The sequence below is a fragment of the Zophobas morio genome, unplaced genomic scaffold, assembly GCF_036711695.1.
Source record: "Zophobas morio isolate AGI-343-1 ecotype UQ-CSIRO unplaced genomic scaffold, CSIRO_AGI_Zmor_V1 ptg000018l, whole genome shotgun sequence".
Classification (NCBI taxonomy): domain Eukaryota; kingdom Metazoa; phylum Arthropoda; class Insecta; order Coleoptera; family Tenebrionidae; genus Zophobas; species Zophobas morio.
In genome coordinates, this window is record NW_026972123.1 from 4,227,323 (window position 1) to 4,253,067 (window position 25,745).

Here is a 25,745-nt window from a genome sequence, read left to right on the forward strand (position 1 = left end):
AAATTGAAAAATCTAAATATTCAAGAATGGAAAATATTGAAAATCCCAAAACAGAAACATCAAAACACTGATAAATCGAAAAATCGTCAAGTCGGAAAACCGAAAATTTAAAAAACTAGGATAAAAAACCTGAAAAATAAAAAAATTGAACTGAGAAATCCAGCAGTCGAAATGTTGAAAAGTTGAAGAAACGAAAATTTAGAAACGCCAAAAATTGAAAAATCGAAACATTAAGAAATCGAAAAATTGAAAAATGGAAAATATTGAAAAATTCCAAGACTCTAATATTTTTAAAGTGAAAAATCGAGAAATGGAAAAGTCGAAAAATCGAAAATTTAATAAATCTAAAAATCGAAAAATTCCAAAATTAAAACATTGAAAAATTGAGAAATTGAAAAGTTAAAAAATCGTCAAATGAAAAATTGAAAAATCAAAAACCCAAAAAATCGAAAAATTGAACTGAAAAATCGGGAAATGGGAAAATCAAAAAGTCGAAAAATCGAGAAACTGGAAAACGGAAAAGTTGAAAAGTCGAAAAATCGAAATTTTAGAAACGCCAAAAATCGAAAAATCTAAACATTAAAGAATGGCAAAATTGAAACTTCGGAACATTGAGAAATCGAAATCCATAAAATCGAATTGAAAAATTGCAAAATCGAGAAGTAAAGAAAGGAGAATTAGAGAAATCAATAAAATCGAGAAATCGATGTCGAAAAATCGAAAATTTAGAAACGCAAAAATTGAAAAATCGTAAATTTCAGAAATCGAAAATTTTAAAAATGGAAAAGTTGAAAATCCCAAAACCCAAACATTGAAAGATCGAAAAGTCGAAAAATCGTCAAGTTGAAAAATCGAAAAACCGAAAATTTAAAAAATTGAAAAACTGAAAAATCGAGAAATGGGAAAATAAAAAAGTCGGAAACTCTAGAAATTGAAAATTCAAAAATGCCAAAAATTGAAAAACCAAGAAATCGACAAATTCATGAAGCGAAAAATTCCAAAACTGAAACACTGAAAACTGAGAAATCGAAAAGAGGAAAAATCAAAATACAGAAAATTTAGAAAATTTGAAAAATCAAAAAACCTAAAATTTCGAAACGCCAAAAATTGAAAATCGGAAAACTGAGAAATCGAAACATCAAAAATCTAAAAAATTTAAAATTGAAAAAGTAAAAACTAGAAACGAAAAATCGAAAAACTGAAGAATAGAAAATATTGAAAAATCCGAAAAATCGAAAAACTGAAGAATAGAAAATATTGAAAAATCCCAAAACTGAAATAAATATCAAAACACTGATAAATCGAGAAATCTAGAAGTCGAAAAACCGAAAATTAAAAACAAAAACCTGAAAAATTCAATTGAAAACTGTAGAATCGAGAAATTGAAAAACTGAAAATTTAAAAACGGCAAAAATGAAAAATTGAGAAATTGAAAAATCCTAAAACTAAAACATTGAAATATTGAAGAATCGAAAACTAAAAAAAATTTAAAATGAAAAAAATCGAAAAACCGAAAATTTAAAAAGTTGAAACAACGAAAAACCGAAAATAAAAAAAAAATAATCAAAAACTTGAAAAATTTACTACTAATAGAACGTAGGCTGTTAAAAGAAGTTTTATTTCATGTCATTGAAAACAATCAGTCTTATCTTAGCAAATACTAGCCCCGCCCACCCACCCTTTATTTTCTTAGAGAATATGTCATTTAACAAAATCGGTCTTATCTTAGCAGGCACTACTCATTTAAAGGATTTTATTTCCGTTGAATATAAGATCCACCTTTCAGACTAGATAAAATGAGTCACTGAAATGGAGGCGGGGTGGGTGGGCGTGGTTAAATATATGCTCTTTCTATAAATTTCGCCCATTTTCGAAGTCATAACGTTCTAGCAATTTTTTCGATGCTGGGAAGGGTAAAAAAAAGTACCGGTTTACACTTCAATAATAATTTCTTGATAAAATTTATTCATATACATATTTTTCTTTACATCAAGTCTACAATATTACTTAATAATCTCTTCACTGTCTGCACCGCACGCACGTCTGTCCCCAACTTAATATCAACTCTCGTAGGTAATAAATAAACCAAAGTGGTGGGGATAGTGAAGAAATACCTATAAACACGATATTATCAAAATAACTAAATAGTCAAATCACATCGGTTATAAAGAAAAATAACAGGATTCTTGCAAGGCCCACTACTTTGGATTAGAGCTTGAAGCAGGCATATAGTGTTGACTTTGCGACTGAGGAGGTCCGTTGTGTATGAGAGTGTGCGACGACGTCGCAACATTCGGGGGAAAACTCGGATGCACCATGGTGCCATAACTGTGTCCTCTGAAACACACCCAACATTACCACGAAACAGATAGGACAGTTTTTACCTCCTCTCGTCGGGCATCTGCTGCATCATGAAGGGCCCCATCCCCGGCGGCAGGCTGTGCGGCGGCGGCAGGCCGCCCATGCCGGCCGGCGGCATCATCGGCAGCGTGCCGTAGTGCATGGGCGGCGGCGCCATCCCGGGCTGCATCATCGACGCGGGCGGCGGCGGCAGGCCGTTGTAGGCGGGCTGCGGCGGCACCATCGAGTTGGGCGGCGGCGGCGCCATCTGGCTAAAGTTATAAGGCAGCTTCGGAGGGAACTGTGGCTCGCGCATCAGCGTGTGGTACAAGCTGAGGGCCTCGACGAGGTCGGCGCTGAGTTGGGTGAGTTGGGCGTGCTTCCGGTCCACCCTTTCCAGCTCGGAGTCGATCAGGGGTCCCATGCCGTTCACTTCGCGCTCCAATTTCAGCATCTCCTCGGTGTCGGTCTCGGGGTTGGTGGGGTCGGCCTCGTGGAGGAGGTGCAGGAGGCGGTCGATTTTCTCTTCGTTGATTTCTATGTCCTCGGGCTCCTTGTCGGCGGTTTTCACGTCGACGGTTTCTTTGAATTGGACTATTTTTTTGGCTTTTTCGTATACTGGAAACGAGAGAGACGAGTTTGATTTAGTAATGTAGATTACATCATAGAAGAGTTATAGAACTATCGAAGAATTGAAAAATCGTAAAATTGGAATATCAAAACACTGATAAATCGAAAAACTGAAAAGTCGAGAAATCTAGAAGTCGAAAAACCGAAAATTAAAAAAAAATTAAATCAAAAACTGAAAAATCGAAAAATTGGTAATTTTCAAAATCGATTAACTGAGAATTGAAAAATCGAAAATTTAGAAACGGCTAAAAATGAAAAATTGGAAATTAAAGAAATCGAAGAATTAATACATCCACAAATCCAGAAATCGAAATTTGAAAAATCGAGAAGTCGAAAATTTAAAAAATTGAAAAATCGAACACTTCAAAAATCGGAAAGTTGAAAAATCGTAAAGCTGACAATTCCAAAATTTGAGTAATCGAAAAATTGAAAAGTAAAAAATTTTTAAAAACAAAACGAAAAATTAAAAAATTGAAGATGGAAATATTGAAAAATCTCAAAATTGCAATTGAAAAGTTGAAGAAACCAAAAATCGAAAATTTAGAAACGCCAAAAATTGAAAAATTGACAAATGCACAATATTGAAAAATTCCAAAACTGCAATATCGAAAAATTGCAAAATCGAGAAATCGAAATGCAGGAAATTTAAAAAAATCAAAAAAATCGAAAAATCTAAAAGTTGATGGAACGAAAAATCAAAAATTTAGAAACGCCAAAAATTGAAAAATTGAAAAATCGTAAAATTTAGAAATCAATGAATCGAAACAAAAAAAAAGAAAAATCTAAAATTTTAAAAATCGAAAAATTGAAGAATGTATTGAAAAATCCCAAAAGAGAAAACAAAAAATCAAGAAATCGAGAACTCGAAAAATGGTCAAATTGAAAAATCTAAAAGATGCAGAAACGAAAACTGAACATTTAGAAATGCCAAAAATTGAAAATTTAAATGGATAAATAAAAAAATCTAAAAGTTAAAAATCGTAAAATTGAAAAATCGAGAAATCGAAATGTCGACACAAACCGATTAATCGAAAATTTAGAAACTCCAAAAGTTGATAAATCGATAAACCAAAAAATTAAAAAACCGAAGAATCGAAAAATCCCAAAATTAAAACATTGAAAAATTGAGAAAAAATCGTCAAGAGAAAAATCGAAAAAATGAACAACTGAAAAATCGAGCAGTTGAAAAATCGGGAAATGGGAAAATCAAAAAGTCGATAAATCGAGAAACCGAAAAGTTGAAAAGTCGAAAATTTAGAAACGCCAAAAATTGAAAAATCGAGAAACGCAAAAAATTGAAAAATCATAAATTTCAGAAATCGGAAAATAAAAAAAGCTGAGAATCGAAAATTTGAAAAATCGAAAAATTGAAAATTCAAAAACCTGAAAGATCGAAAAATTGAAAAACTGAAAAATCAAGAAGTCGAAAATAGAGAAATGGGAAAAACAAAAAATCGATAAATTAAAAAATTGATTAACCGAGAAATTGAAAATTCAAAAACGCCAAAAACTGAAAAATTGTAAATTTGAGAAATTGAAAAATTCCAGAAATCGAGCAGTCAGAAAATCCAAAAATTGGTAATATGCAAAATCGATTAACTGAGAATTGAAAAATCGAAAATTTAGAAACGGCAAAAAATGAAAAATTGGAAATTTGAGAAATCGAAGAATTAAAAAATCCGCAAATCCGGAAGGCGAAAAACTGAAAATTAAAAAAAAATTTAAACCAAAAACCTGAAAAATTGAATTGAGAAACTGCAGAATCGAGAAATTGAAAAATCGAAGAATTAAAAAATCAAGAAATCGAAATTTGAAAAATCGAGAAGTCGAAAATTTAAAAAATTGAAAAATCGAACAGTTCAAAAATCGAAAAGTTGAAAAATCAAAAAGTTGAAAAATCATAAAGCTGAAAATTCCAAAATTTGAGTATCGAAAAATTGAAGATGGAAATATTGAAAAATCTCAAAATTGCAATTGAAAAGTTGAAGAAACCAAAAATCGAAAATTTAGAAACGCCAAAAATTGAAAAATTCACAAATGCAAAATATTGAAAAATCCCAAAACTGCAATATCGAAAAATTGCAAAATCGAGAAATCGAAATGTAGGAAATTGAAAAACCGAAAATTTAAAAAAATGAAAAAAATCGAAAAATCTAAAAGTTGATGGAACGAAAAATCAAAAATTTAGAAACGCCAAAAATTGAAAAATCGTAAAATTTAGAAATCAATAAATCGAAACAAAAAAAAAAAGAAAAATCTAAAATTTTAAAAATCCGCAAAAACTGAAAATTAAAAAAAAATTAAATCAAAAACCTGAAAATTTGAATTGAGAAACTGAACAGTTTAAAAATCGAAAAGTCGAAAAATCGTCTAGTCTAAAAATCAAAAAACCGAAACTGTTGAAAATTGAAACATCAAAAAATGTAAATGTTGAAAAATCAAAAAGTTGAAAAATCGTAAAACTGAAAAATTGTAAAATAAAAAAATCGAGAAATCGAAACATCAAAAAACTGAAAAGCTGAAAATTCCAAAATCTGAGTAATCGAAAATTGAAAAGTACAAAAAAAATTAAAAACGAAACAAAAATCAAAAACTTATAAATTGAAAAGGGAAAAATCGAGAATATGAAAAGTCATATAAATTTAGAAGTCGAAAAATCGAAAAGTTGGAAGAAACGCAAAATCGAAAATTTAGAAACCCCAAAAATTGAAAAGCGTCAAATTGAGAAATCGAAACATCAAAAAACAGGAAAATCGAAAAATCTAAAATTTAAAAAATCAAAAAATTCAAGAATGGAAAATACTGAAAAATCCCAAAACTAAAACATCAAAACACTGACAAATCGAAAAATTGAGAAATCTAGAAGTCGGAAAACCGAAAATTTAAAAAACGAAGATAAAAAACCTGAAAATTCGAAAAATTGAAAAACTACAGAATCGAAAAATCTTGCAGCCGAAATATTGAAAAGTTGAAGAAATCGAAACACGAAGAAATCGAAAAATTGAAAAACCGAAAATTTAAAAAATCAAAAAAAAAAAAACCGAAAAATCTAAAAGTTGATGGAACGAAAAATCAAAAACTTCGAAACGCCAAAGATTGAAAATCGTAAAATTGAAGAATGTAAAATATTGAAAAATCCCAACTGCAATATCGAAAAATTGCAAAATCGTGAAATCGAAATGTAGGAAATTGAAAAACCGAAAATTTAAAAAATTTAAAAAAATCGAAAAATCTAAAAGTTGATGGAACGAAAAATCAAAAAATATTGAAAAATCCCAAAAGAGAAAACATCAAAAAATCGAGAAATTTTCAAATCGAAAAATCTAAAAGATGCAGAAACGAAAACTGAACATTTAGAAATGCTAAAAATTGAAAATTTAAATTGATAAATCAAAAAATTTAAAAGTTAATAAAAATTGTAAAATTGAAAAATCGAGAAATCGGAATGTCGAAAATTCGTCAAGTAAAAAAACCGAAAAATTGAATCCACAAACCGATTAATCGAAAATTTAGAAACTTCAAAAATTGATAAATCGATAAACCAAAAAATTAAAAAACCGAAGAATCGAAAAATCCCAAAATTTAAACATTGAAAAATTGAGAATTATTGAAAAATCGTCAAGTGAAATCGAAAAAATGAACAACTGAAAAATCGAGCAGTTGGAAAATCGGGAAATGGGAAAATCAAAAAGTCGATAAATCGAGAAACCGAAAATTTGAAAAGTCGAAAATTTAGAAACGCCAAAAATTGAAAAATCGAGAACCGCAAAAAACTGAAAAATCATAAATTGCAGAAATCGAAAAATAAAAAAAGCTGAGAATCGAAAATTTTAAAAGTCGAAAAATTGAGAAATCACAAAACCGAAACATTGAAAAATCGAAAACCCGAAAATTATAAAAATTGAAAATTCAAAAACCTGAAAGATCGAAAAATTGAAAAACTGAAAAATCAAGAAACAGAGAAATGGGAAAATCAAAAAATCGATAAATTAAAAAATTGAATAACCGAGAAATTGAAAATTCAAAAACTGAAAAATTGTAAATTTGAGAAATTGAAAAATTCCAAAACTGAAAATTGAGAAATCTGGAAATCGAAAAGACGAAAAATGAACAAGTCGAAAAATAAAAAAACCGAAAATTTAAAAAACTGAAAAACCGAAAAAATCAAAAGGTCGAAAAATCGGTAGATCGAAAATTGAGAAATCGACAAATCGCAAACTCGTAAAATCGAAAAATTCAATTCAAAAATTGCAAAATCGAGAAATGCAAAAAACTGAAAAATCATACAATTCCAGAAATCGAAAAATAAAAAAATCGAAAAGTCAAAAAATCAAAAACCCGAAAATTATAAAAAATCGTAAATTTGAGAAATCGAAAATTTCATGAAGCGAAAAATTGAAAAATTCCAAAATTGAAAATTGGGAAATTTGGAAATCGAAAAGACGAAAAATCATCCAGTCGAAAATTCAAAAAATTGAAAAACCGAAAAATCGAGAAACAAGTAAAACAAAAGATCGAAAAATCGAGAAATTGAAAAGTTGTCACATTGAAAATTTACAAACGCCAAAAATTGGAAAAAAATTTAAAAATCTAAAAATTGAAAAATCAAAAACCTGAAAAATCGCACAAACGCACAAATTATGATTCATAGTTTCGTTGCTTCCAATAACCTTAAAACTTTGCAAAATTTCAATATTTAAACTAAAACGTTACTATACGATTTTAAATTTCTTCTAAAAAATCTGGATGTTTAAATTTAAATAATATTTACTAATGTCAGTACACGATATTCCACACAGACGGAAACAGAAGACCTATTTTTTCGTATTTTAGGGGTCATCAAACGTCTAGAAAACATGAAAAGAAACATTGTTCAGGAAGTAAAAACAACCACTAATTTGACTAACGCATTATTACATCTGCTTGACGACAGCTTCGTACAAACTTATTACGTATCATCCATACGTAAAAATAACGAATAATCCAAGTTCAAGGATACTTATTCAGACGTTCGTTCCCTCCTTATCCAAGTCAAGAGCCGACAAATATGGGAAAATTTCTGCACGTGTTCTATTTTTGTTTTGACTGCAGCAACTTTATAAAAATCTGACACACTTTTTCCGTTCATTGAACATTAGAAACCTCGACCAACTCACCAATCGATCGAAGAAACTGATAAGGTTGCTTACTCCCATTGACAGAGCGCTATTTTTAATCGCAAAAGGAAGGACAAGGTTAATTAAAACTCAATGCCGGCTTCAAACGGAGCGATTTGATTAACAATGCGCATAGTTATCAATTTAATGTGTTCTGATAAAGGCGCTAATTTAGATAACACGTATGGTTTATGGCCGTAGAAAAAAATATATTGTTATTACGAATTAAAACGATTATTTATAACACACAAACTCGGTAAAATCGATTCGCTTTTATTGTGCCAAGAGCAGTAAACTTGGTTGAATCGTCAACAAAGTAAATTGGTAAAGTCAATCTTCTGTCGACTTATAAGTTATTAAGTCGTTACGATTTCCTTAAATAAACAAGAGTGTTTTCGTTACGATAATTAGAAAAATCGTTAGTTTGAAGTATTCGTTATAAATAGGCACAATGACTAGCGGAAAATGTCTGAATCATCTAGATAAACAGTGTTTTGTACTCGCAAAAGTCGTTTTGATATTAAAACAATTTTTTTTTCTTCAGTTTTTCGGTTTGCAATTGTCGAGTTTTCGAGTTCAAATTCTTCAGTTTTTCAATTTTCCAATTTTTTAATTTTCAATTTTTGATTTTGCAAATTTTGGTTTCGGTTTCATTTTCATTGTTTTTACAATTTTTATTATTATAATATATTATATAATGCTTTCTTTTTTCAGTTTAAATTTTTTCTATTTTCGTTTCTTCAATTTTTTTGACTTGCAATTTTCACTTCCTAAATTTTATGATTTTACAATGTTTCGATTTTTCGCTCTTTCAATGTTACAGTTTTTCGACTATACAATTTTGGCGATTCCAAATATTTAGATTTTACAATTTTTGACTTTTTCCATTTTTCGTGTGGAATCGTTTTTTCTCTTCGAACTTATCTTATCGACTTATTAATTTTTTAGATTTTGAAGTTTCTCGATTTTTAGTTTTTCGATGTCTCAATTTTTCGTTTCTTTAGTTCTTTGATGTGCAATTTTTCGATGTTTCAACGTTTCCATAAAAAAAAAAATTGAAAAATTTAAAAATTGAAAATCAAAAAAGCGCAAAATCGAAAAATCGGATAATTGAGAACTCCAAAAATAAAAATCAAGAATTTGAAAAATTGAAGAAACGAAAAATTGTAATATCAAAAAATTGCAAAAGTGAAAAAATACAGAATATAAAAAAATGAAAAATTGTGACCCAAAAAGTGAAAAATCGAAAAAATAGATAAATTAAATAAAACCGAAATAATGTAAAAACGAAATGTTGAAAATTAAGGAAATCGGAAAATCGGATAATTGCGAAATTCAAAAATCGCAATATTTAAAAAAATGGAGAAGTGAAAAATTATAAAATGGAAAGAAACATTGAAAAAATAAAGGGCATGAAAAAGCGAAAAATTGTGATACAAAATGGAAATTAAAAATCGGAAAATTGAAAAATAAAAATCAAGAACTTGAAAAATTTAGGAAACTAAATATTGAAAAACTGAGAAAATGAAAAATCGAAGAACGAAAAATTTAATATCGGAAAATTACAAACTTAAAAAATTGAAGAAACGAATAGTCGAAGAATTTGCAGTCGAGATAATGAAAAACTGAAAAAACAAAAATGATAAAACCAAAATATGTATTGAAAATTCGAAAAATTGAAAAAATACAGAAAACGAAAAATTGTTATAAACAGAAAAATAAAACATTGAGAAATTGAAAAATTATAAAATAAGAACTTGAAAAATTCAAGAAATAAAAATTTGAAAAATCGAAAAATTAAAAGCTGAGAAACTGAATAATCGAAAAGTGCAAAAAAACACGAAATGTTGAAAATTAAGGAAATTGGAAAATGGGATATTGCGAAATTCAAAAACTCAAGATTTAAAAAATTGAATAAACGTAAAATTATAAAATCGAAAGAATCATTGAAAAAATAAAGGGAATGAAAAAACGAAAAATGGTGATATAAAATGAAAATTGAAAATCTAATCTAACTGAAAACTAAGAATTTGAAAAATTGGGGAAACGAAAAATTGTAATACCGAAAAATTGGAAAATTGAAGAAACGAATAGTCGAAAAATTTCAAGTCGGGATAATGAAATATTGAAAGAATTAAATTTGAAAAAAAAAATATATAAAATCGAAACTTTGAAAATTCGAGAAATTGAATAAATACAGAAAATTATAAAATAAAAACGAAAAACTGAAGAAACGAAAAATTGAAGAAATGAAAAATTGAAAGCACAGAAATTAAATAATTGAAAAGCGCAAAATAAAATAAAAAAACCGAAATTTAGTAAAAACGAAACGTTGAAAATTAAAGAAATCGGAAAATCGGACAATTGTGAAGTTCTAAAATTGTAAGATTGGAAAAATTAAATAAACGAAATATAAAATCGAAAGAAACACTGAAAAATAAAGGGAATCAAAAAACGAAAAATTGTGATATAAAATAAAAATTAAAAATCAGAAAACTGAAAAATAAAAATCACGAACTTGAAAAATTGTGGAAACGAAAAATTGTATCAAAAATTATAATATCGAAAAATTTAAAAAATTCAAGTTGAAAAAAAGAACAATTATAAAACCGAAACACTGAAAATTCTAGAAATTGAAAAAATATAGAAAATAGAAAAACGAAAAATTATGAAAAAGTTGAAAAATCAAAAACTGAGGAACTAGAAAATTATAACATAAAAATTTAATAAACTGAAAAAACGAAAAAAATTGAAAGAGGAGAAACTAAATAATCGAAATGTTGAAAATTAAGGAAACTGGAAAATCGGATAATTGTGACATTTAAATATTGCAAAATTTGAAAAATTAAATAAACCAAATATCATAAAATCGAAAGAAACACTGAAGAATAAAGGGAATCAAAAAACGAAAAATTGTGATATAAAATAAAAATTAAAAATCAGAAAACTGAAAAATAAAAATCACGAACTTGAAAAATTGTGGAAACGAAAAATTGTATCAAAAATTATAATATCGAAAAATTTAAAAAATTCAAGTTGAAAAAAAGAACAATTATAAAATCGAAACACTGAAAATTCTAGAAATTGAAAAAATCTAGAAAATAGAAAATCGAAAAATTATGAAAAAGTTGAAAAATCAAAAACTGAGGAACTAGAAAATTATAACATTAAAATTTAATAAACCGAAAAAACGAAAAAAATTGAAAGAGGAGAAACTAAATAATCGAAATGTTGAAACTTAAGGAAACTGGAAAATCGGATAATTGTGACATTTAAATATTGCAAAATTTGATAAATTAAATAAACCAAATATCATAAAATCGAAAGAAACACTGAAGAATAAAGGGAATCAAAAAACGAAAAATTCTGATATAAAATAAAAAATTAAAAATCGGAAAACTGAAAAATAAAAATCAAGAACTTGAAAAATTTAGGAAATTAAATATTGAAAAACTGAGAAAATGAAAAATCGAAAAACGAAAAATTGTAACATTGAGAAATTGAAGAAACGAATAATCGAAAAATTTAAAGTCGAGATACCAAAACATTGAAAAAAGGAAAATTATAAAACCGAAAAATTGAATTTCTAAAAATTGAAAAAATACAGAAAATAAAAAACGAAAAATTGTGTTAAAAAAAATGGGAAATTAAAAATTGAGAAATGGAAAAACTATAAAATAAGAACTTGAAAAGCTGAAGGAACGAAAAATTGAAGAAATGAAAAATATTGAAAAATGAAAAAATAGAAAGGCGAGAAACAAACAATCGAAAAGTGCAAAATCAAAAAAAAAAAGAAACGAAATACTGTAAAAAGGAAATTTTTAAAATCAAGGAAATCGGAAAATCGGATAATTGTGACATCAAAAATAGCAAATTTTGAAAAATTGAATAAACGAAAAATTATAAAATCGATAGGAACATTGAAAAAACCGAAAAATTGTGACATACAATGAAAATTAACGATCGGAAAATTGAAAACTAAAAATCAAGAACTTGAAAAAGTGAGGGAATGAAAAATTGGAATATCGAAAAAATGCAACATTGAAAAATTGAAAAAAATTAAAGCTGAAAAAAAGAGAAAATCGAAAAATTGAAAAAAGGCAGATTATGAAAAAACCAAAAATTGCTATCAAAAAATTGAAAAATGAAAAATTGAACAAATGAAATGAAATAACAGTAAAAAACCCCAAATTTTAGGAAAACTAAATGTTGAAAATAAAGGAAATCGGAAAATCGGATAATTGGAAATTCTAAAATTACAAAATTTGAAAAATTGAAAAAATATAGAAAATGAAAAAATGAAAAATTGTGGTCAAAATATTGAAAAATAAAAAATTGAGAAACTAAATAATGGAAAAGGGTAAAATAATAATAATAATAAAAAAAAAAACGAAATATTAAGAAAACTAAATGATGAAAAAATCCTAAAATCGGATAATTGGAAATTCAAAAATCACAAAATTTGAAAAATTGAAAAAAAAAATTATAAAAGCGGCAGATTGAAAATTCGAAAAAGTGAAAAAAATTGAAAAATTAAAAATTGAGAAATTGAAAAACTGAAATAATCGAAATGTTGAAAATTAAGAAAATCGGAAAACCGGATATTTGGAAAATTGAAAAATTGCAAAATTTTAAAAATTGCAAAATTTGAAAAATTAAATAAACGAAATATCATAAAATAGAATGAAATATTGAAAAATATGGGACTCAAAAAACGAAAAATTGTGATATAAAAGAAAAGTCAAAATCGGAAAACTGAAAAATAAAAATCACGAACTTGAAAAATTCAGAAAACGAAAAACTAACATCGAAAAATTGCAAAATTGAAAAATTGAAGAGACACGAATAATCGAAGAATTAAAGTCGTGATAATAAAAGAATTGAAAAAATTAAACTTAAAAAAGAGAAAAATTATAAAAGCTAAACACTGAAAATTCGAAAAATTGAAAAATTAAAAATCCAGAAATTGAAAAATTATAAAATAAAAACTTGTAAAACTAAAAAACTAAAAATTGAAGAAATAAAAAATTGAAAGCTGAGAAACTAAACAACAATCGAAAAGTGCATAATAATAATAATAATAAAAAAACAACGAAATGTTGAAAATTGAGGAAATCGGAAAATCGGCTAATTGTGAAATTCAAAAATTGCAAAATTTAAAAAATTTAATGAACTGAAAATTATAAAATCGAAAAAAACATTGCAATCATAAAGGGCATAAAAAAGCCAAAAATTTTGATATAAAATGAAAATTAAAAATCGAGAAATTGAAAAACAAAAATCAAGAATTTGAAAAATTCAGGAAACGAAAAACTGCAACATCGAAAAATTGCAAAATTGAAAATTGAAGACACGAATAATCGAAGAATTGAAGTCGTGATAATAAAAAACTGAAAAAATTAAACTTGAAAAAAAGAAAAATCATAAAACCTAAACACTGAAAATTCGAAAAATTGAAAAAATTATGTAAGTGAAGAAACGAAAAATTGAAAACATGAAACATTGAAAGCTGAGAAACTAAATAATCGAAGAGTGCAATATAAAAAAGACCGGAATATTGTAAAAAGGAATTGTTGAATTAAGGAAATCGGAAAATTATGAAATCCAAAAATTGCAAAATTTGAAAACATGAATACATGAAAAATTATAAAAGCGAGAGAACCATTGAAAAAATAAAGGGAATAAAAAAAGACGAAAAAGGAAATTAAAAATAGGGAAACTGAAAAATCGAAAAACGAAAAATTGAAAAAATTAAATGAAAAAATACACAAAACGAAAGAACGAAAAATTATGACCAAAAAATTGAACAATTAAAAATTGAGAAATTGAAAAATTATAAAATAAGAACTTGAAAAACTAAGAAACGAAAAATTGAAGAAATAAAATATAGAAAGCTGGCAAACTAAACAATCGAAAAGTGCAAAAAAAACGAAACAATGTAAAAACGTAATGTTAAAAATTGAGGAAATCGGAAAATCGGATAATTGTGAAATTCAAAAATTGCAAAATTTGAAAATTTAATACACTAAAAATTATAAAATCGAAAAAACATTGAAAAATAAATGTAAGGAACGACTACAAATTGTGATATAAAATGACTACAAATTGTGATATAAAATGAAAATTAAAAGTCGGGATATTGAAAAATATCAATCAAGAACTTTAAAAAAATGAGGAAACGAAAAACTGTAACTTCGAAAAATCGCAAAATTGTGAAAACGAAATGTTGAAAATGAAGGAAATCGGAAAATCGTGAAATTCAAAAATTGCAAAATTTGTAAAATGGAATACACGAAAAATTATAAAATCGGAAGAACCATTGAAAAAATAAAAATCAAGAACTTGAAAAATTAAGAAATCGAAAAATTGAAGAAAAAATTATTATTTGATTTCGCGAATTTTAATTTTTTACGATAAATAACCCCTGTAACTTAAAATATAGTCATAATATTTTGCATTATTCAGAGGATTTCTTAGGCAAAATTTTCAGATGACGTTATCAATAATAAAAATAATAAAATAATTTTCATTAACGATTTACGATGACATTAAATAGTTGGTAAGATTTCAGAGGATTTGGTTTTCAAATTAAATTGCAAAATGTTGTTTTATGATGTTGATTTTTTCCCCAAAAGTCTGGATGTCTAGGGTAAAAACAGAACACGGATTCATAAACCACATGTACAGCTTACATTGGGGATGTAAAAATATATTGTAATTAGAAATTAAAACGATTATTTGCAACACACAAAGTAGACTCATAATGAATTATTAAGTCGTTACTATTTCCTTGAATAAACAAGAATGTTTTGTTATAAATAGGCACAATGACAATCGAAAAATCTCTGAATCATCCAGATAAGTGAGTGTTATTGTACTCGCAAAAAAGATATCACTCGTTTCGATATAAAAAAATTATTGGAGTGAATCATGCAACGAATTAATTTAAACCAGCCTGGTGGAATTAACTGTTTGTGCTGAATACTTAATTCCCAGTGGCCTCACAAACTTTGCGTATTTACTCAAATTAGCGGTAATTACGTTCCGTGCCTTCCCTCGGGCAAATCCACACTCGTTATTAAACATATAGTTCTTTACGTTCACTGCTACCATTACGTATTACACATTACTTACAAAATTTCTCCGGCTCCACGTCCAAGTCTTTCGTGACGAAATTCGACGGGAACAGCCCCTCGCCCCTCTGGTTGCTGCCCTTCCACCAATTCGGGTCCGAATCGTCTATCACAAAAACTGCGAAAACTCATTATCGGCGTCGTTACGTCGCTCCGTGACTTACTTATCTCTCCCGATCTGAACGTGAGCTCGTTGTCTTCGGCCGCCTCGAAATCGTACAGAGCTCGCACTTTCTTGGGCTCTTTGACGGGCGTCGAGTTCGCGGAAGTGGCGGCGGCCAGCGATAGATTCGTCGAGGGGTACAGGGTGCTGCTCGCGCTGGCCGCCCGAGGCGAGGACGTGCTCTCCTTCAGCGACAGTTCTATGGCTTTGAGGATCTGGTTCTCTTCCTCTTGGGATTCGACGACGTTGGGGTCCTTGTTGACGTGCGAGGACTTTTTCGCGGGCTGCAAGGAAAACTACATGACAAATTGAAATGTATTTCTAGTATCAATCAAAATTAATATCAATTATAACGTATTGTTACGAAAGAAACCCATACGCCGCCCCGGTGCGACGCCTATGGTTTCTAGTATGTACGGCGATGATGGGTGACTCATCGTCGTTTGCTAAAGAAAAGCCTGGAAGCGGAAGTCGCGATGGGTATTCTAGAAAGACCTCGATCACGAAATATCTAGAAGGAAAGTATGGGTTTAAATTGAGACTAGTTTTGGGAACTATGATTATTCAGCCGAGTCCTGTGAACGAATTCAGTCAAGTTGCGCCGGAATTATTTTGTACATAATCGCTGTAATTAGTCGTGTATAAATAAAATCGAATAACAAAAAAGACACCAAAAAGGCTCAAAATGCGATAGAAAAAGCGACCAAAAAAGGGTAATAAAATGAGAAAAAAATTCCGATATAAAAAAGGCATAAAAAGCAATAAACAATGATGAAATGAGAGCGACAAGCAAAGGAGGAAAGGTAAAATAATTAACAAAAAAAAAAAAGACGATAAAAAAACCAAAATAGAAGATATAATAAAAGTTAACAAAAAAGTCAATAAAAAGATAAAAAGAACGAGACAAAAGAGAAACCGGAAAAAAGGAGACAAAAATTGTCCAAAAAAAAGCCAACAAAGAAGACTATTAAAAACAAGGTGAACGATAACAAAAAAAAAGCCAAAGGGCACAGAAAAAGGGACAAAAATTCGCTGAAAAAAGGCCGTCACAAAAATGTTAAAAATAAAATGATAAAAAGGCGATCCAAACACAGACACAAAAAACGGGGACAAAAAAAGGAAAAATGACGAAAATAAAACGAAAAATAAAACTGAAATTATGAATTGTTTGTATAGTTTTATACTAAGGATTATCTTCGGTGTAGAAATTTTAATAGTTTATTGATATTTAATTTAGAGTATTTGACTTGTGTAAAACTGTATTTGTAAGTTTTTAACACCAATAAAGTATTCATTGATTTGATTCATTGAAAAAAAGAATTAAATGAAAGAAATAAAAGAGAAATAAAAAAGAGACCAAAAAAGACAAAAACAAGAGACACAAAAGCCGAAAAAAGGAGCAACTCTAAAACGAGACAAAACGCCCAAAAAAAAAACAAAAAAAAAGGAAGCGGTAAAAAGGAAGCAAAAAAACACGACAAAAATTCCACAAAAAAGCCATAAGGCGATAAAAAAACAGAAGATAAAAAAATGGGACACAAGAAACGTGACAAAAGTGAGATAAAAAGCGACAAACAAAAAGAAGGCGACTAAAAACACACACAAAAAAAAGAAAAACAAAAAAAAAATCTACAAAAGCTGCAAAATGCGATAGAAAAAGCAACCAAATAAATTCCGACATTAAAAACATAAAAAAGTAATAAGAAAATGGTGAAAAGAAGGCGAAAAAAAGGGGAAAGATAAAATAATTTAACCAAAAAAAAGACGATAAAATAACAAAACAGAAGATTACACAGAAAAAAAAGTCGTCCGAAAAAATCTAAAAAAAAAAGATGAAAAGAATGCGACAAAAAAGAAGTCGGAAAAAAAGGAGACACAAGATGTCCAAAAAAAGTCGACGAAGAAGAGGAACGATAACAAAAAAAAAAAAAAACAAAAAACAAAAAAGTCGAAAATGGGATAAAAAACGCCAAAAGTCCACAAAAAAGGGATAATTACACAAACGGCGACATAAATGACAAGAAAAGTTGACAAACGAAAAGAAGGCGCCAAAGACAAAAAAAGAATAAAAATTGATAAAACGATAGTAAAGACGACCAAAAAAGGGGCACAGAAAAAGAGAAAAAAAGTCGCCATAAAAAAGGGTTTAAAAACATGATGAAACAAATGGTAAAAAAGAGGATAACAAAACGTGACAAAGCGCCAAAAAAAGTAAACAAAGGGTAAAAAGGGACAAAAAAATGCGACAAAAATTGCAAAAAAAAAGCCATTAAAAAGTAAGAAATGGTGAAAAGAAGGCGACAAAAAATTTAACCAAAAAAAAAACGATCAAAAAGTAACCAAAATGAAAGACACACGTGCCAAAAAAATCTCAAAACAAAAATGACACAAAACCAGGATGATGAAAAAAAGGCGAAAATGAAATAAAAAGCCATAATCAGCCCAGTAGTTTCGAATTTTATTTGTCTTTACAAAAATCGGCACACAGTGATAAAAATAAGCCACAAAAAAAATGAGGAAAAAAATTCGTTAAATACTTTTTCGTTTTTTTATTTTTGATTTTTCAATTTTACAATCTCTTGACTTCTACATTTTTCAATTTTTCGAGTTGCATTTTTTTAATTTTGCAATTTTTCGATATTACAGTCCCATTTTTCGTTTTTTCACAATCTCAGTTTTTAACTTTGTATTTTTTGGATTTCCAGTCTTCCGATTTTCCAATTTCTTCAATTTTTAATATTTCTATTTCATAATACATATTGCTTTTTTTATTTTTCACTTTCTCCATTCTTTAGATGTTTGAAGTTTTCATTTTGTAATTTGTCGTTTTTTATTTTTGATTTTTCAATTTTACAATTTCTCGACTTCCAAAATTTTCAATTTTTCGTTCCTTCAATTTTTCGGTTTGCATCAGTTTTTCAATTTGGCAATTTTTCACTATTACAGTTTTTCATTTTTCGATTTTTCAGTTTCTCAATTTTTAATTTTTCCCTTTTCCAATTTTTTGTGTCCGATTTTTATTTTTCATTTTCCCGATTTTTTAATTTTCACTGTTTCGATTTTATGTCACAATTTTTCGTTTTCTCATTCCCTTTATTTGTTGTTATTTCTTTCGATTTTACAATTTTTCGTTTATTCAATTCTTCAAATTTTCATTTTTTTTTCAATTTTTCTTCAAATTTTCAAGTTAGATTGTCACTTTTCACATTTTTCAAGTTTTTATTATGCTTACACTTTTCCGTTTTTTTATTTTTGATTTTTCAATTTGACAGTTTGTCGACTTCCAAATTTTCCAATTTTTCAATATTACAATTTCTCATTTTTCCATTTTTCACATTCTCGATTTTTAATTTTTTTCTTTTTCAATTTTTCGTCCCCTAAATTTTTCAACTCCCCGATTTTTATTTTGCATTTTCCTGATTTTTTATTTTTCATTTTCTCATTTTATATCACAATTTTTTGTTTTTTCATTTCCTTAATTTTTGTTGTTTCTTTCGATTTTCCAATTTTTCGTTTACTCAATTTTTCAAATTTTCAGGCCAATCGATTCCAATTCATCGATTTTCCAATTTTTAAATTTTTCAGTTTGGAGTTTTTGGGTTTCCACCCTTTTTATTTTTGGATTTTCAATTTTTTGTTAAACTTTAGATTTTTCAAATGGTCGACAGTTTTAAACTTCGATTTCTCAATTTTTTTTCAACTTTTCGATGTTTTAATATTTCTTTTTTAAAATTTCTCATTTTTTTTCATTTCTCGATGTGTCGATTTTTGGATTTCTCGGTTTTTCGATTTTACAATTTTTCGATGTTTCGATTTTTCAGTTATCCGATTTTTCAATTTTTTTTCTGGAGTTTCGATTTGTCGATTTTTCAGTTTTTCGATTTTTAAGTTTTAGATTTTCGAATTTTTCTTTTTTGATTCTTTGATGTTTGGATTTCTCCATTTTTCAATTTTGCGATATTTCAATTGTACAATGTTTTAAATTTTAGATTTTTCGATTTCTCGATTTTTTGATTTTCCATTTCTTCAATATTTCTATTTTCCAATTTTTCAAATTTTGACGTTGCCAAATTTTCAGTGTTCCGATTTTTCAATTAATATATTTTTTTTTATTGTCCCGTTTCTCGAATTCGCAGTTTCGATTTTTCAGTTCTTCAATTTCGATTTTTGGATTTTTCGGTTGGCTAATTTTTTAAATTCTCAATTTTGGATATTTGTTTCAGTTTTGGGATAAACTTTAGATTTTTCAATTTTCGACTGTTTTACATATATTTCGATTTCTGAATTTTTCGAATTACTTTTAATTTTCTTTTTTCCGAATTTTTTATTTTGAGAACTCGATTTATCGAGATTTGGATGTTTCGATGTTTTGATTGTCTCAGTTTTTGAATAGTTCGATTTTTCGATTTATCGGTGTTTCGTTTTTTTACTTTTCGGCTTTTCGATTTTTGAATTATCCGATTTTTCAATTTTCCAATTTTTTAAATTTTCTAGTTTTGGCGCTTCTGAATTTTCAGTTTTCCGATTTCTCAATTAATCCATTTTTTGATTTGCCCATTTTCGACTTGCCAAGGTTTCGATTTTTCAGTTTTTCAGTTCCTCAATTTTTCGATTTTTCGGGCTCCAGATTTTTCAATTTTTAATTTCCCAATTTTTGGATATTCGTTAAATTTTGTGAGTTTTCTCCGTTTTTCGTTTCCTCAATTTTTCAAGTTCTCGATTTTTATTTTTCATTTTCCCGATTTTTTTAATTTTCATTTTCTCGGTTTTATGTCACAAATTTTCATTTTTTCAATTCCTTTATTTTTTGTTGTTTCTTTCGATTTTTCAATTTTTTGTTTCCACAATTTTTTATGTTGCCGATTTTATTTTTCAATGTGGTGAATTTTAATTTTTATTTTCTCGATTTATATCACAATTGTCCGTTTTTTCATTTCCTTTATTTTCTGTGTTTTTTTTTCGATTTTACAATTTTTCGTTTGTTCAATTTTTCAAATTTTCAGGCTTTGAATTTGCAGTTCGTCCATTTTTCAATTTTTAAATTTTTCACTTTGCAGTTTTTGGATTTGCAGTCTTCCGACTTTCCAATTTCTTTAATTTTTAATATTTCTATTTCATAATACAAACTCCTTTTTTTTTTATTTTTCACTTTTTCGATTCTTGAGATTTTTCAAGTTTTCATTTTGTAATTTTTCGTTTTTTATTTCTGATTTTTCAACTTTACAATTTCTCGACTTCCAAAATTTTCAATTTTTCGGTTTGCATCAGTTCAATTTGGCAATTTTTCAATATTAGTTTTTCATTTTTCGATTCTTCAGTTTCTCAATTTTTAATTTTTCCCTTTTCCAATTTTTTGTTTCCGCTTTTTATTTTTCATTTTCCCGATTTTTTAATTTTCACTTTTTCGATTTTATATCACAATTTTTCGTTTTTTCATTTGCTTTATTTTTTGTTGTTTCTTTCGATTTTCCAATTTTTCATTTACTCAATTATTCAAATTTTCAGGCCAATCGATTCCAATTCGTCGATTTTCCAATTTTTAAATTTTTCAGTTTGCAGTTTTTGGGTTTCCACCCCTTTTTTACTTTTTGGATTTTCAATTTTTCGTTAAACTTTAGATTTTTCAAATTTTCGACAGTTTTATTCTTCGATTTCTCAATTTTTTTTCAACTTTTCGATGTTTTAATATTTCTTTTTTAAAAATTCTCGTTTTTTTATTTCTCGATGTTTCGATTTTTGGATTTCTCGGTTTTTCGGTTTTCCAATTTTTCGATGTTTCAATTTTTCAGTCATCCGATTTTTCAATTTTTTTAAATTCTGGAGTTTCGATTTCTCCATTTTTCAATTTTGCGATATTTCAATTGTTCAATGTTTTAAATTTTAGTTTTTCGATTTCTGGATTTTTTGATTTTCCATTTCTTCAATATTTTTATTTTTCAATTTTTCAAATTTTGACGTTGCTAAATTTTCAGTTTTCCGATTTCTCAATTAATCTATTTTTTTGATTTGCCCATTTTCGACTTGCCAAGGTTTCGATTTTTCAATTTTTCGGCTTTTCCATTTCCCAATTTTTCAGTTTTTTAATTTCACAATTTTTGGATATTTCGTTCAATTATGTGAGTTTTCTCAGTTTTTCGTTTCCTCAATTTTTATTTTTCATTTTTCCGATTTTTTAAATTTTTATTTTTTCGGTTTTATGTCACAAATTTTCATTTTTTCAATTCCTTTATTTCTTGTTGTTTCATTCGATTTTTCAATTTTTCGTTTCTTCAATTTTTCGAATTTTCAGTTTCTCAATTTTTCGTTTCCACAATTTTTCATGTTCCCGATTTTATTTTTCAATGTGGCGAATTTTTATATTTTATTTTCTCGATTTATATCACAATTATCCATTTTTTCATTTCCTTTATTTTCTGTTTTTTTTTCAGTTTGCAATTTTTTGATTTCCAGTCTTCCGATTTTCCAATTTCTTTAATTTTCAATATTTCTATTTCATAATACATACTCCTTTTTTTTATTTTTCACTTTTTCGATTCTTGAGATTTTTCAAGTTTTCATTTTGTAATTTTTCGTTTTTTACTTTGGATTTTTCAAGTTTACAATTTCTCGACTTCCAAAATTTTCCATTTTTCGTTCCTTCAATTTTTCGGTTTGCATCAGTCTTCAATTTGGCAATTTTTCAATATTACAGTTTTTCATTTTTCGATTTTATGTCACAATTTTTCGTTTTTTCATTCCCTTTATTTTTTGTTGTTTCTTTCGATTTTACAATTTTTCCTTTATTCAATTTTTCAAATTTTCAGTTTTTTTTCAATTTTTCTTCAAATTTTCAAGTTTGATTTTCACTTTTTACATTTTTCAAGTTTTTATTATGCTTACACTTTTTCGTTTTTCAGTTTCTCAATTTTTCGTTTCCGGCAATTTTCATGTTCCCGATTTTTATTTTTGATTTTCCATTTCTTCAATATTTTTATTTTCCAATTTTTCAAATTTTGACGTTGCTAAATTTTCAGTTTTCTGATTTCTCAATTAATCTATTTTTTCGATTTGCCCAAGGGTTCGATTTTTCAATTTTTCGATTCTTTAGGGTTGCAATTTTTCGGCTTTTCGATTTCCCAATTTTTCAGTTTTTTAATTTACCAATTTTTGGATATTTCTTTCAATTTTGTGAGTTTTCTCAGTTTTTCGATTCTTCAATTTTTCAATTTTGGGATTTTTTAGTATTTCGACTTTTGGATTTTTCGATTTCTCGAGTATTTCGACTACGTATAGAGTGATTTATGCCTGACTGTTGTGTGACAATTCTGAGTGATACCACCATAAGTAGATCCGACAATAAATAAAACGTCGTAGTTGACGTAAAAACGTCTGGACGGGTCCACTTCAGGGGTAGGAAACTAGTGACGTTCCTACCGTTATCGGAATTCCGCATTCGCCACTTTGTTTTGTAATTACTTTGTGGTTTAATGTAACAGCGTTTCACTTTGTTTTTACGTAGTTTATGAGTGTTTCCGTACTTTATTCAAATAAGAATTTTAAAACTTTTTTAAAACGTCCTCATTTCAGATTCATAACGCAACTGATACACCATTGGTCAACGCGCAACTGACAGATTGACATGTTTTTTAGCGTTTTGACACAAACTATTTAAAAATGACTTTTATAATTAATCACATAATCAACATTGTTCTAATTGCATAAATTATTTCCCAGAACACACCACTACAAAACTTTCAACTTTCAAACCAGATTCCACTCACCCTATCAACTCACCATTTCCGACGAGAAATCCACCCCGCTATTCTTCAATTTAGTATACAACGACGGTATGAGATTAAGCTGCTGGTCACTCTTGAACTCATTCTCGGCCCACCTCTTCAGAGCCTCTCTGAGTTTCTTCGAGACGGTGGCGTGTGCCTTGGACTGTAGCTTCAGAAAGTCGTTCTCGAACTCCCTCGACGCGACTTCCACGTGGAACAACCTCCCGCTGTTCTTCACGCACGCATCTAGCAACTGATCGACACTATTAAAACCCGACTGACCTCAGCCCTCCCTCATTACCGTGACGGCCTGAATGGCGATGTGGGGGTCCGCGTTGTACAGCCTCTTCACGATGGCCCTGAGGTAGCTCTTCGCCTCCTCCGCCGCCTTGCCAGCCTTATCGCACACTGCGATGATCTGGTCCCAAGCGTCGTCGACATTGTTCTCGTTTGTTGCTCTTTCTGCGCGACAAACAAAACGTGACTCACTCGGGGAGCTCAGGTGACTCGGAATGAGTTTGTGGTTCGATTAGATTGCGATTTGGTGCAATCGAGAGCGAGTGACTCACCTACTTCGTCTGCGATTACTACGTCGTTGGAGGTGCCGAATAGACCCATGTTGTTGGTGGCGGTTGTTATCACTGGCTGGCCGACACTAAATTAGCATAATTAAACAACTGCTATTGTTAAAGCGCTCAGTATTTGCGATAAGGAGGAAAATGTCATTTCAAACATAAATTTTGACGTTTCGTGATTACCAGGGAAATCACTAGATTTGACATTTGACAGATACGTCACTGCGATGGAGCGGTTGGGTGGGGGAGATTTTTTTTTCTGGAAATTTGAGAGAAATGATGGTGGATTTTTTTGAGGAACGCACACAAAGGGGAATTTGGTGGTTATTCGCCACAACTGACTGGTTTTATTTGGTAAAACGCAAATACGGAATGATTCGTTAGTGTAGATTATGGATTTTGGTGGAAGTGGGGAGAGTTCTCGAACCACAGACGTAAATGACGTAGATGGACGGAGAGAGTTCGTTTTTTTTTACGAATATTAATTTAACTAAACTTTGATTTTTAGCGACCGCAAATGGAATTCGTAGTAAACAGGTCAAAAATTCGTACAGTTTTAATTTTTCAAAATATACCTTAAAAATCTCTTAAGTCTTGATTTTTAAAATATATTCTAGAAACGTGTAAAAATTCTTAAACAGGCACATATAGTGGCCACATTAGAATAAATAAATGTTTTTGATTCTATATTAATAAGATAACGGTTGCGCCATCACCCGGAAACTCTTTACCTGAATAACAGCTAAAAATGAGAATTTGAAGTTTACTAAAGTGAATCTTTTGATGTTTAAATTGGAAAAAAAATTAATTTTTGAAAATAAAATTGATTACAAATTTATTTAGACGGAACTTCCCTTGCTTCTGAAGTACGATCAAACAAATCAAGTTTCTTAGGTAAATTATATAAAATTTGATTTTGCGTTTTTTTCTTGTATGTGTTTCAAATGAGTTTTTTATAACAAAATTTTGCGATAATGTTATCAAGTTTTTTGTAATGATAACAAAAACGAAAAAAAGCTGAAAGAAAAATAATTAAAAAATGGCAACAAAAAAAGGGACAAAAAAAGATAATAATAGAAGCGACAAAAAATCCACCAAAAAGTGACAAAAACAGAAAAAAAAAACAAAAAACTAACAAAAAACGAAAAAACTACAGAACAAAACAAGCCGACAAAACAGTTGACAAAAATTTCTAAAAAAAAAAACAATAGAATATTAAGGACAAGAAAAGCGAAAAAATCAACAATAAAATCAATAAAAAAGGGGCGAAAAAGGACAAAAAATAAACAGTGACAATGATTTGATTAAAAAAAAACAACAAAAAAAAAACAGACAAAAAATGGTAAAATAATCCAAAAAAAGCGAACAAAAAAGGAAGCATTAGAAAAGGAGACAAAAGGGCAATGAAATGGAAAAAAGAGCTATAAGAAAAATCGAAAAAATATAAAACAAATATTTAAAAAAATGCCAAAAACGGGAAAAAACTTAAAAAGGCGACGAAAAAATGCAAAAAAGATAAAACAACGGACAAAAAAGTGACAAAAAATGACAAAAAAGAGACAAAGGCCATCAATAAAAACGATAAAAAAATCAACCAAAATAGTGAAGAAAATAATGCGAAAAAGGGACAAAAGCCACAAAAAATGACAAGAAAACAATGAAAAACAAAGCGTCAAATTTCCATAACAAAAACAATAAAGTTGATAAAAAAAACGAGTTAACTTTTTACTGAAAATAGAGAAAATAGAAAAAAGCTACAGGAAAAACAACAAAAAAGGCAATATAAAAGGTGGAATGATAACCAAAAAAAAAACGAAAAGAGGCGATTAAAAAAGTGACAAAAAGGGCAAAAAGTGGGATAAAAAGCGCAGAAAGTCCACAAAAAATGCATAATTAAACAAAACCAAAAAAGAATACACAAAAAGGGAAAAAAAACTCGCCGAATAAAAGGCCGCCAAAAAAACGCTAAAAGGGTGATAAAGGCACAC

General features: G+C 28.4%; 1 protein-coding gene across 2 annotated transcripts; it reads right to left on the reverse strand.

The window, feature by feature from the left end:
- Positions 1-1,930: 1,930 nt before the first annotated feature.
- LOC135131102 (signal transducing adapter molecule 1-like) lies at positions 1,931-24,133 on the reverse strand. Of its 2 annotated transcripts, none has more exons than XM_064058648.1 (7): positions 23,752-24,133; positions 23,484-23,644; positions 23,196-23,435; positions 15,424-15,718; positions 15,261-15,377; positions 2,385-2,958; positions 1,931-2,337 (listed from the first exon to the last, which is right to left on the reverse strand). In XM_064058648.1, the coding sequence occupies exons 1-7, from the start codon at positions 23,798-23,800 to the stop codon at positions 2,199-2,201; spliced, it is 1,575 nt and encodes a 524-aa protein (XP_063914718.1). In that variant the 5' UTR covers positions 23,801-24,133; the 3' UTR covers positions 1,931-2,198. The 2 variants fall into 2 exon arrangements, with proteins under 2 accessions (XP_063914718.1, XP_063914719.1); XM_064058649.1 differs by having other exon boundaries at positions 15,424-15,706; positions 23,752-24,132.
- Positions 24,134-25,745: the final 1,612 nt, after the last annotated feature.

What these genes read in the sequence shown, in the direction of transcription:
- LOC135131102 (XM_064058648.1), bottom strand. Translation starts at nt 23,800, where the DNA reads ATGGGTCTATTCGGCACCTCCAACGACGTAGTAATCGCAGACGAAGTA. An exon ending in TCGCCATTCAGGCCGTCACG is followed by an intron (nt 23,436 to 23,483) that starts GTAATGAGGGAG and finishes AGTGTCGATCAG; the next exon opens with TTGCTAGATGCGTGCGTGAA. An exon ending in CGTGGAGCCGGAGAAATTTT is followed by an intron (nt 2,959 to 15,260) that starts GTAAGTAATGTG and finishes TCTCGTTTCCAG; the next exon opens with TATACGAAAAAGCCAAAAAA.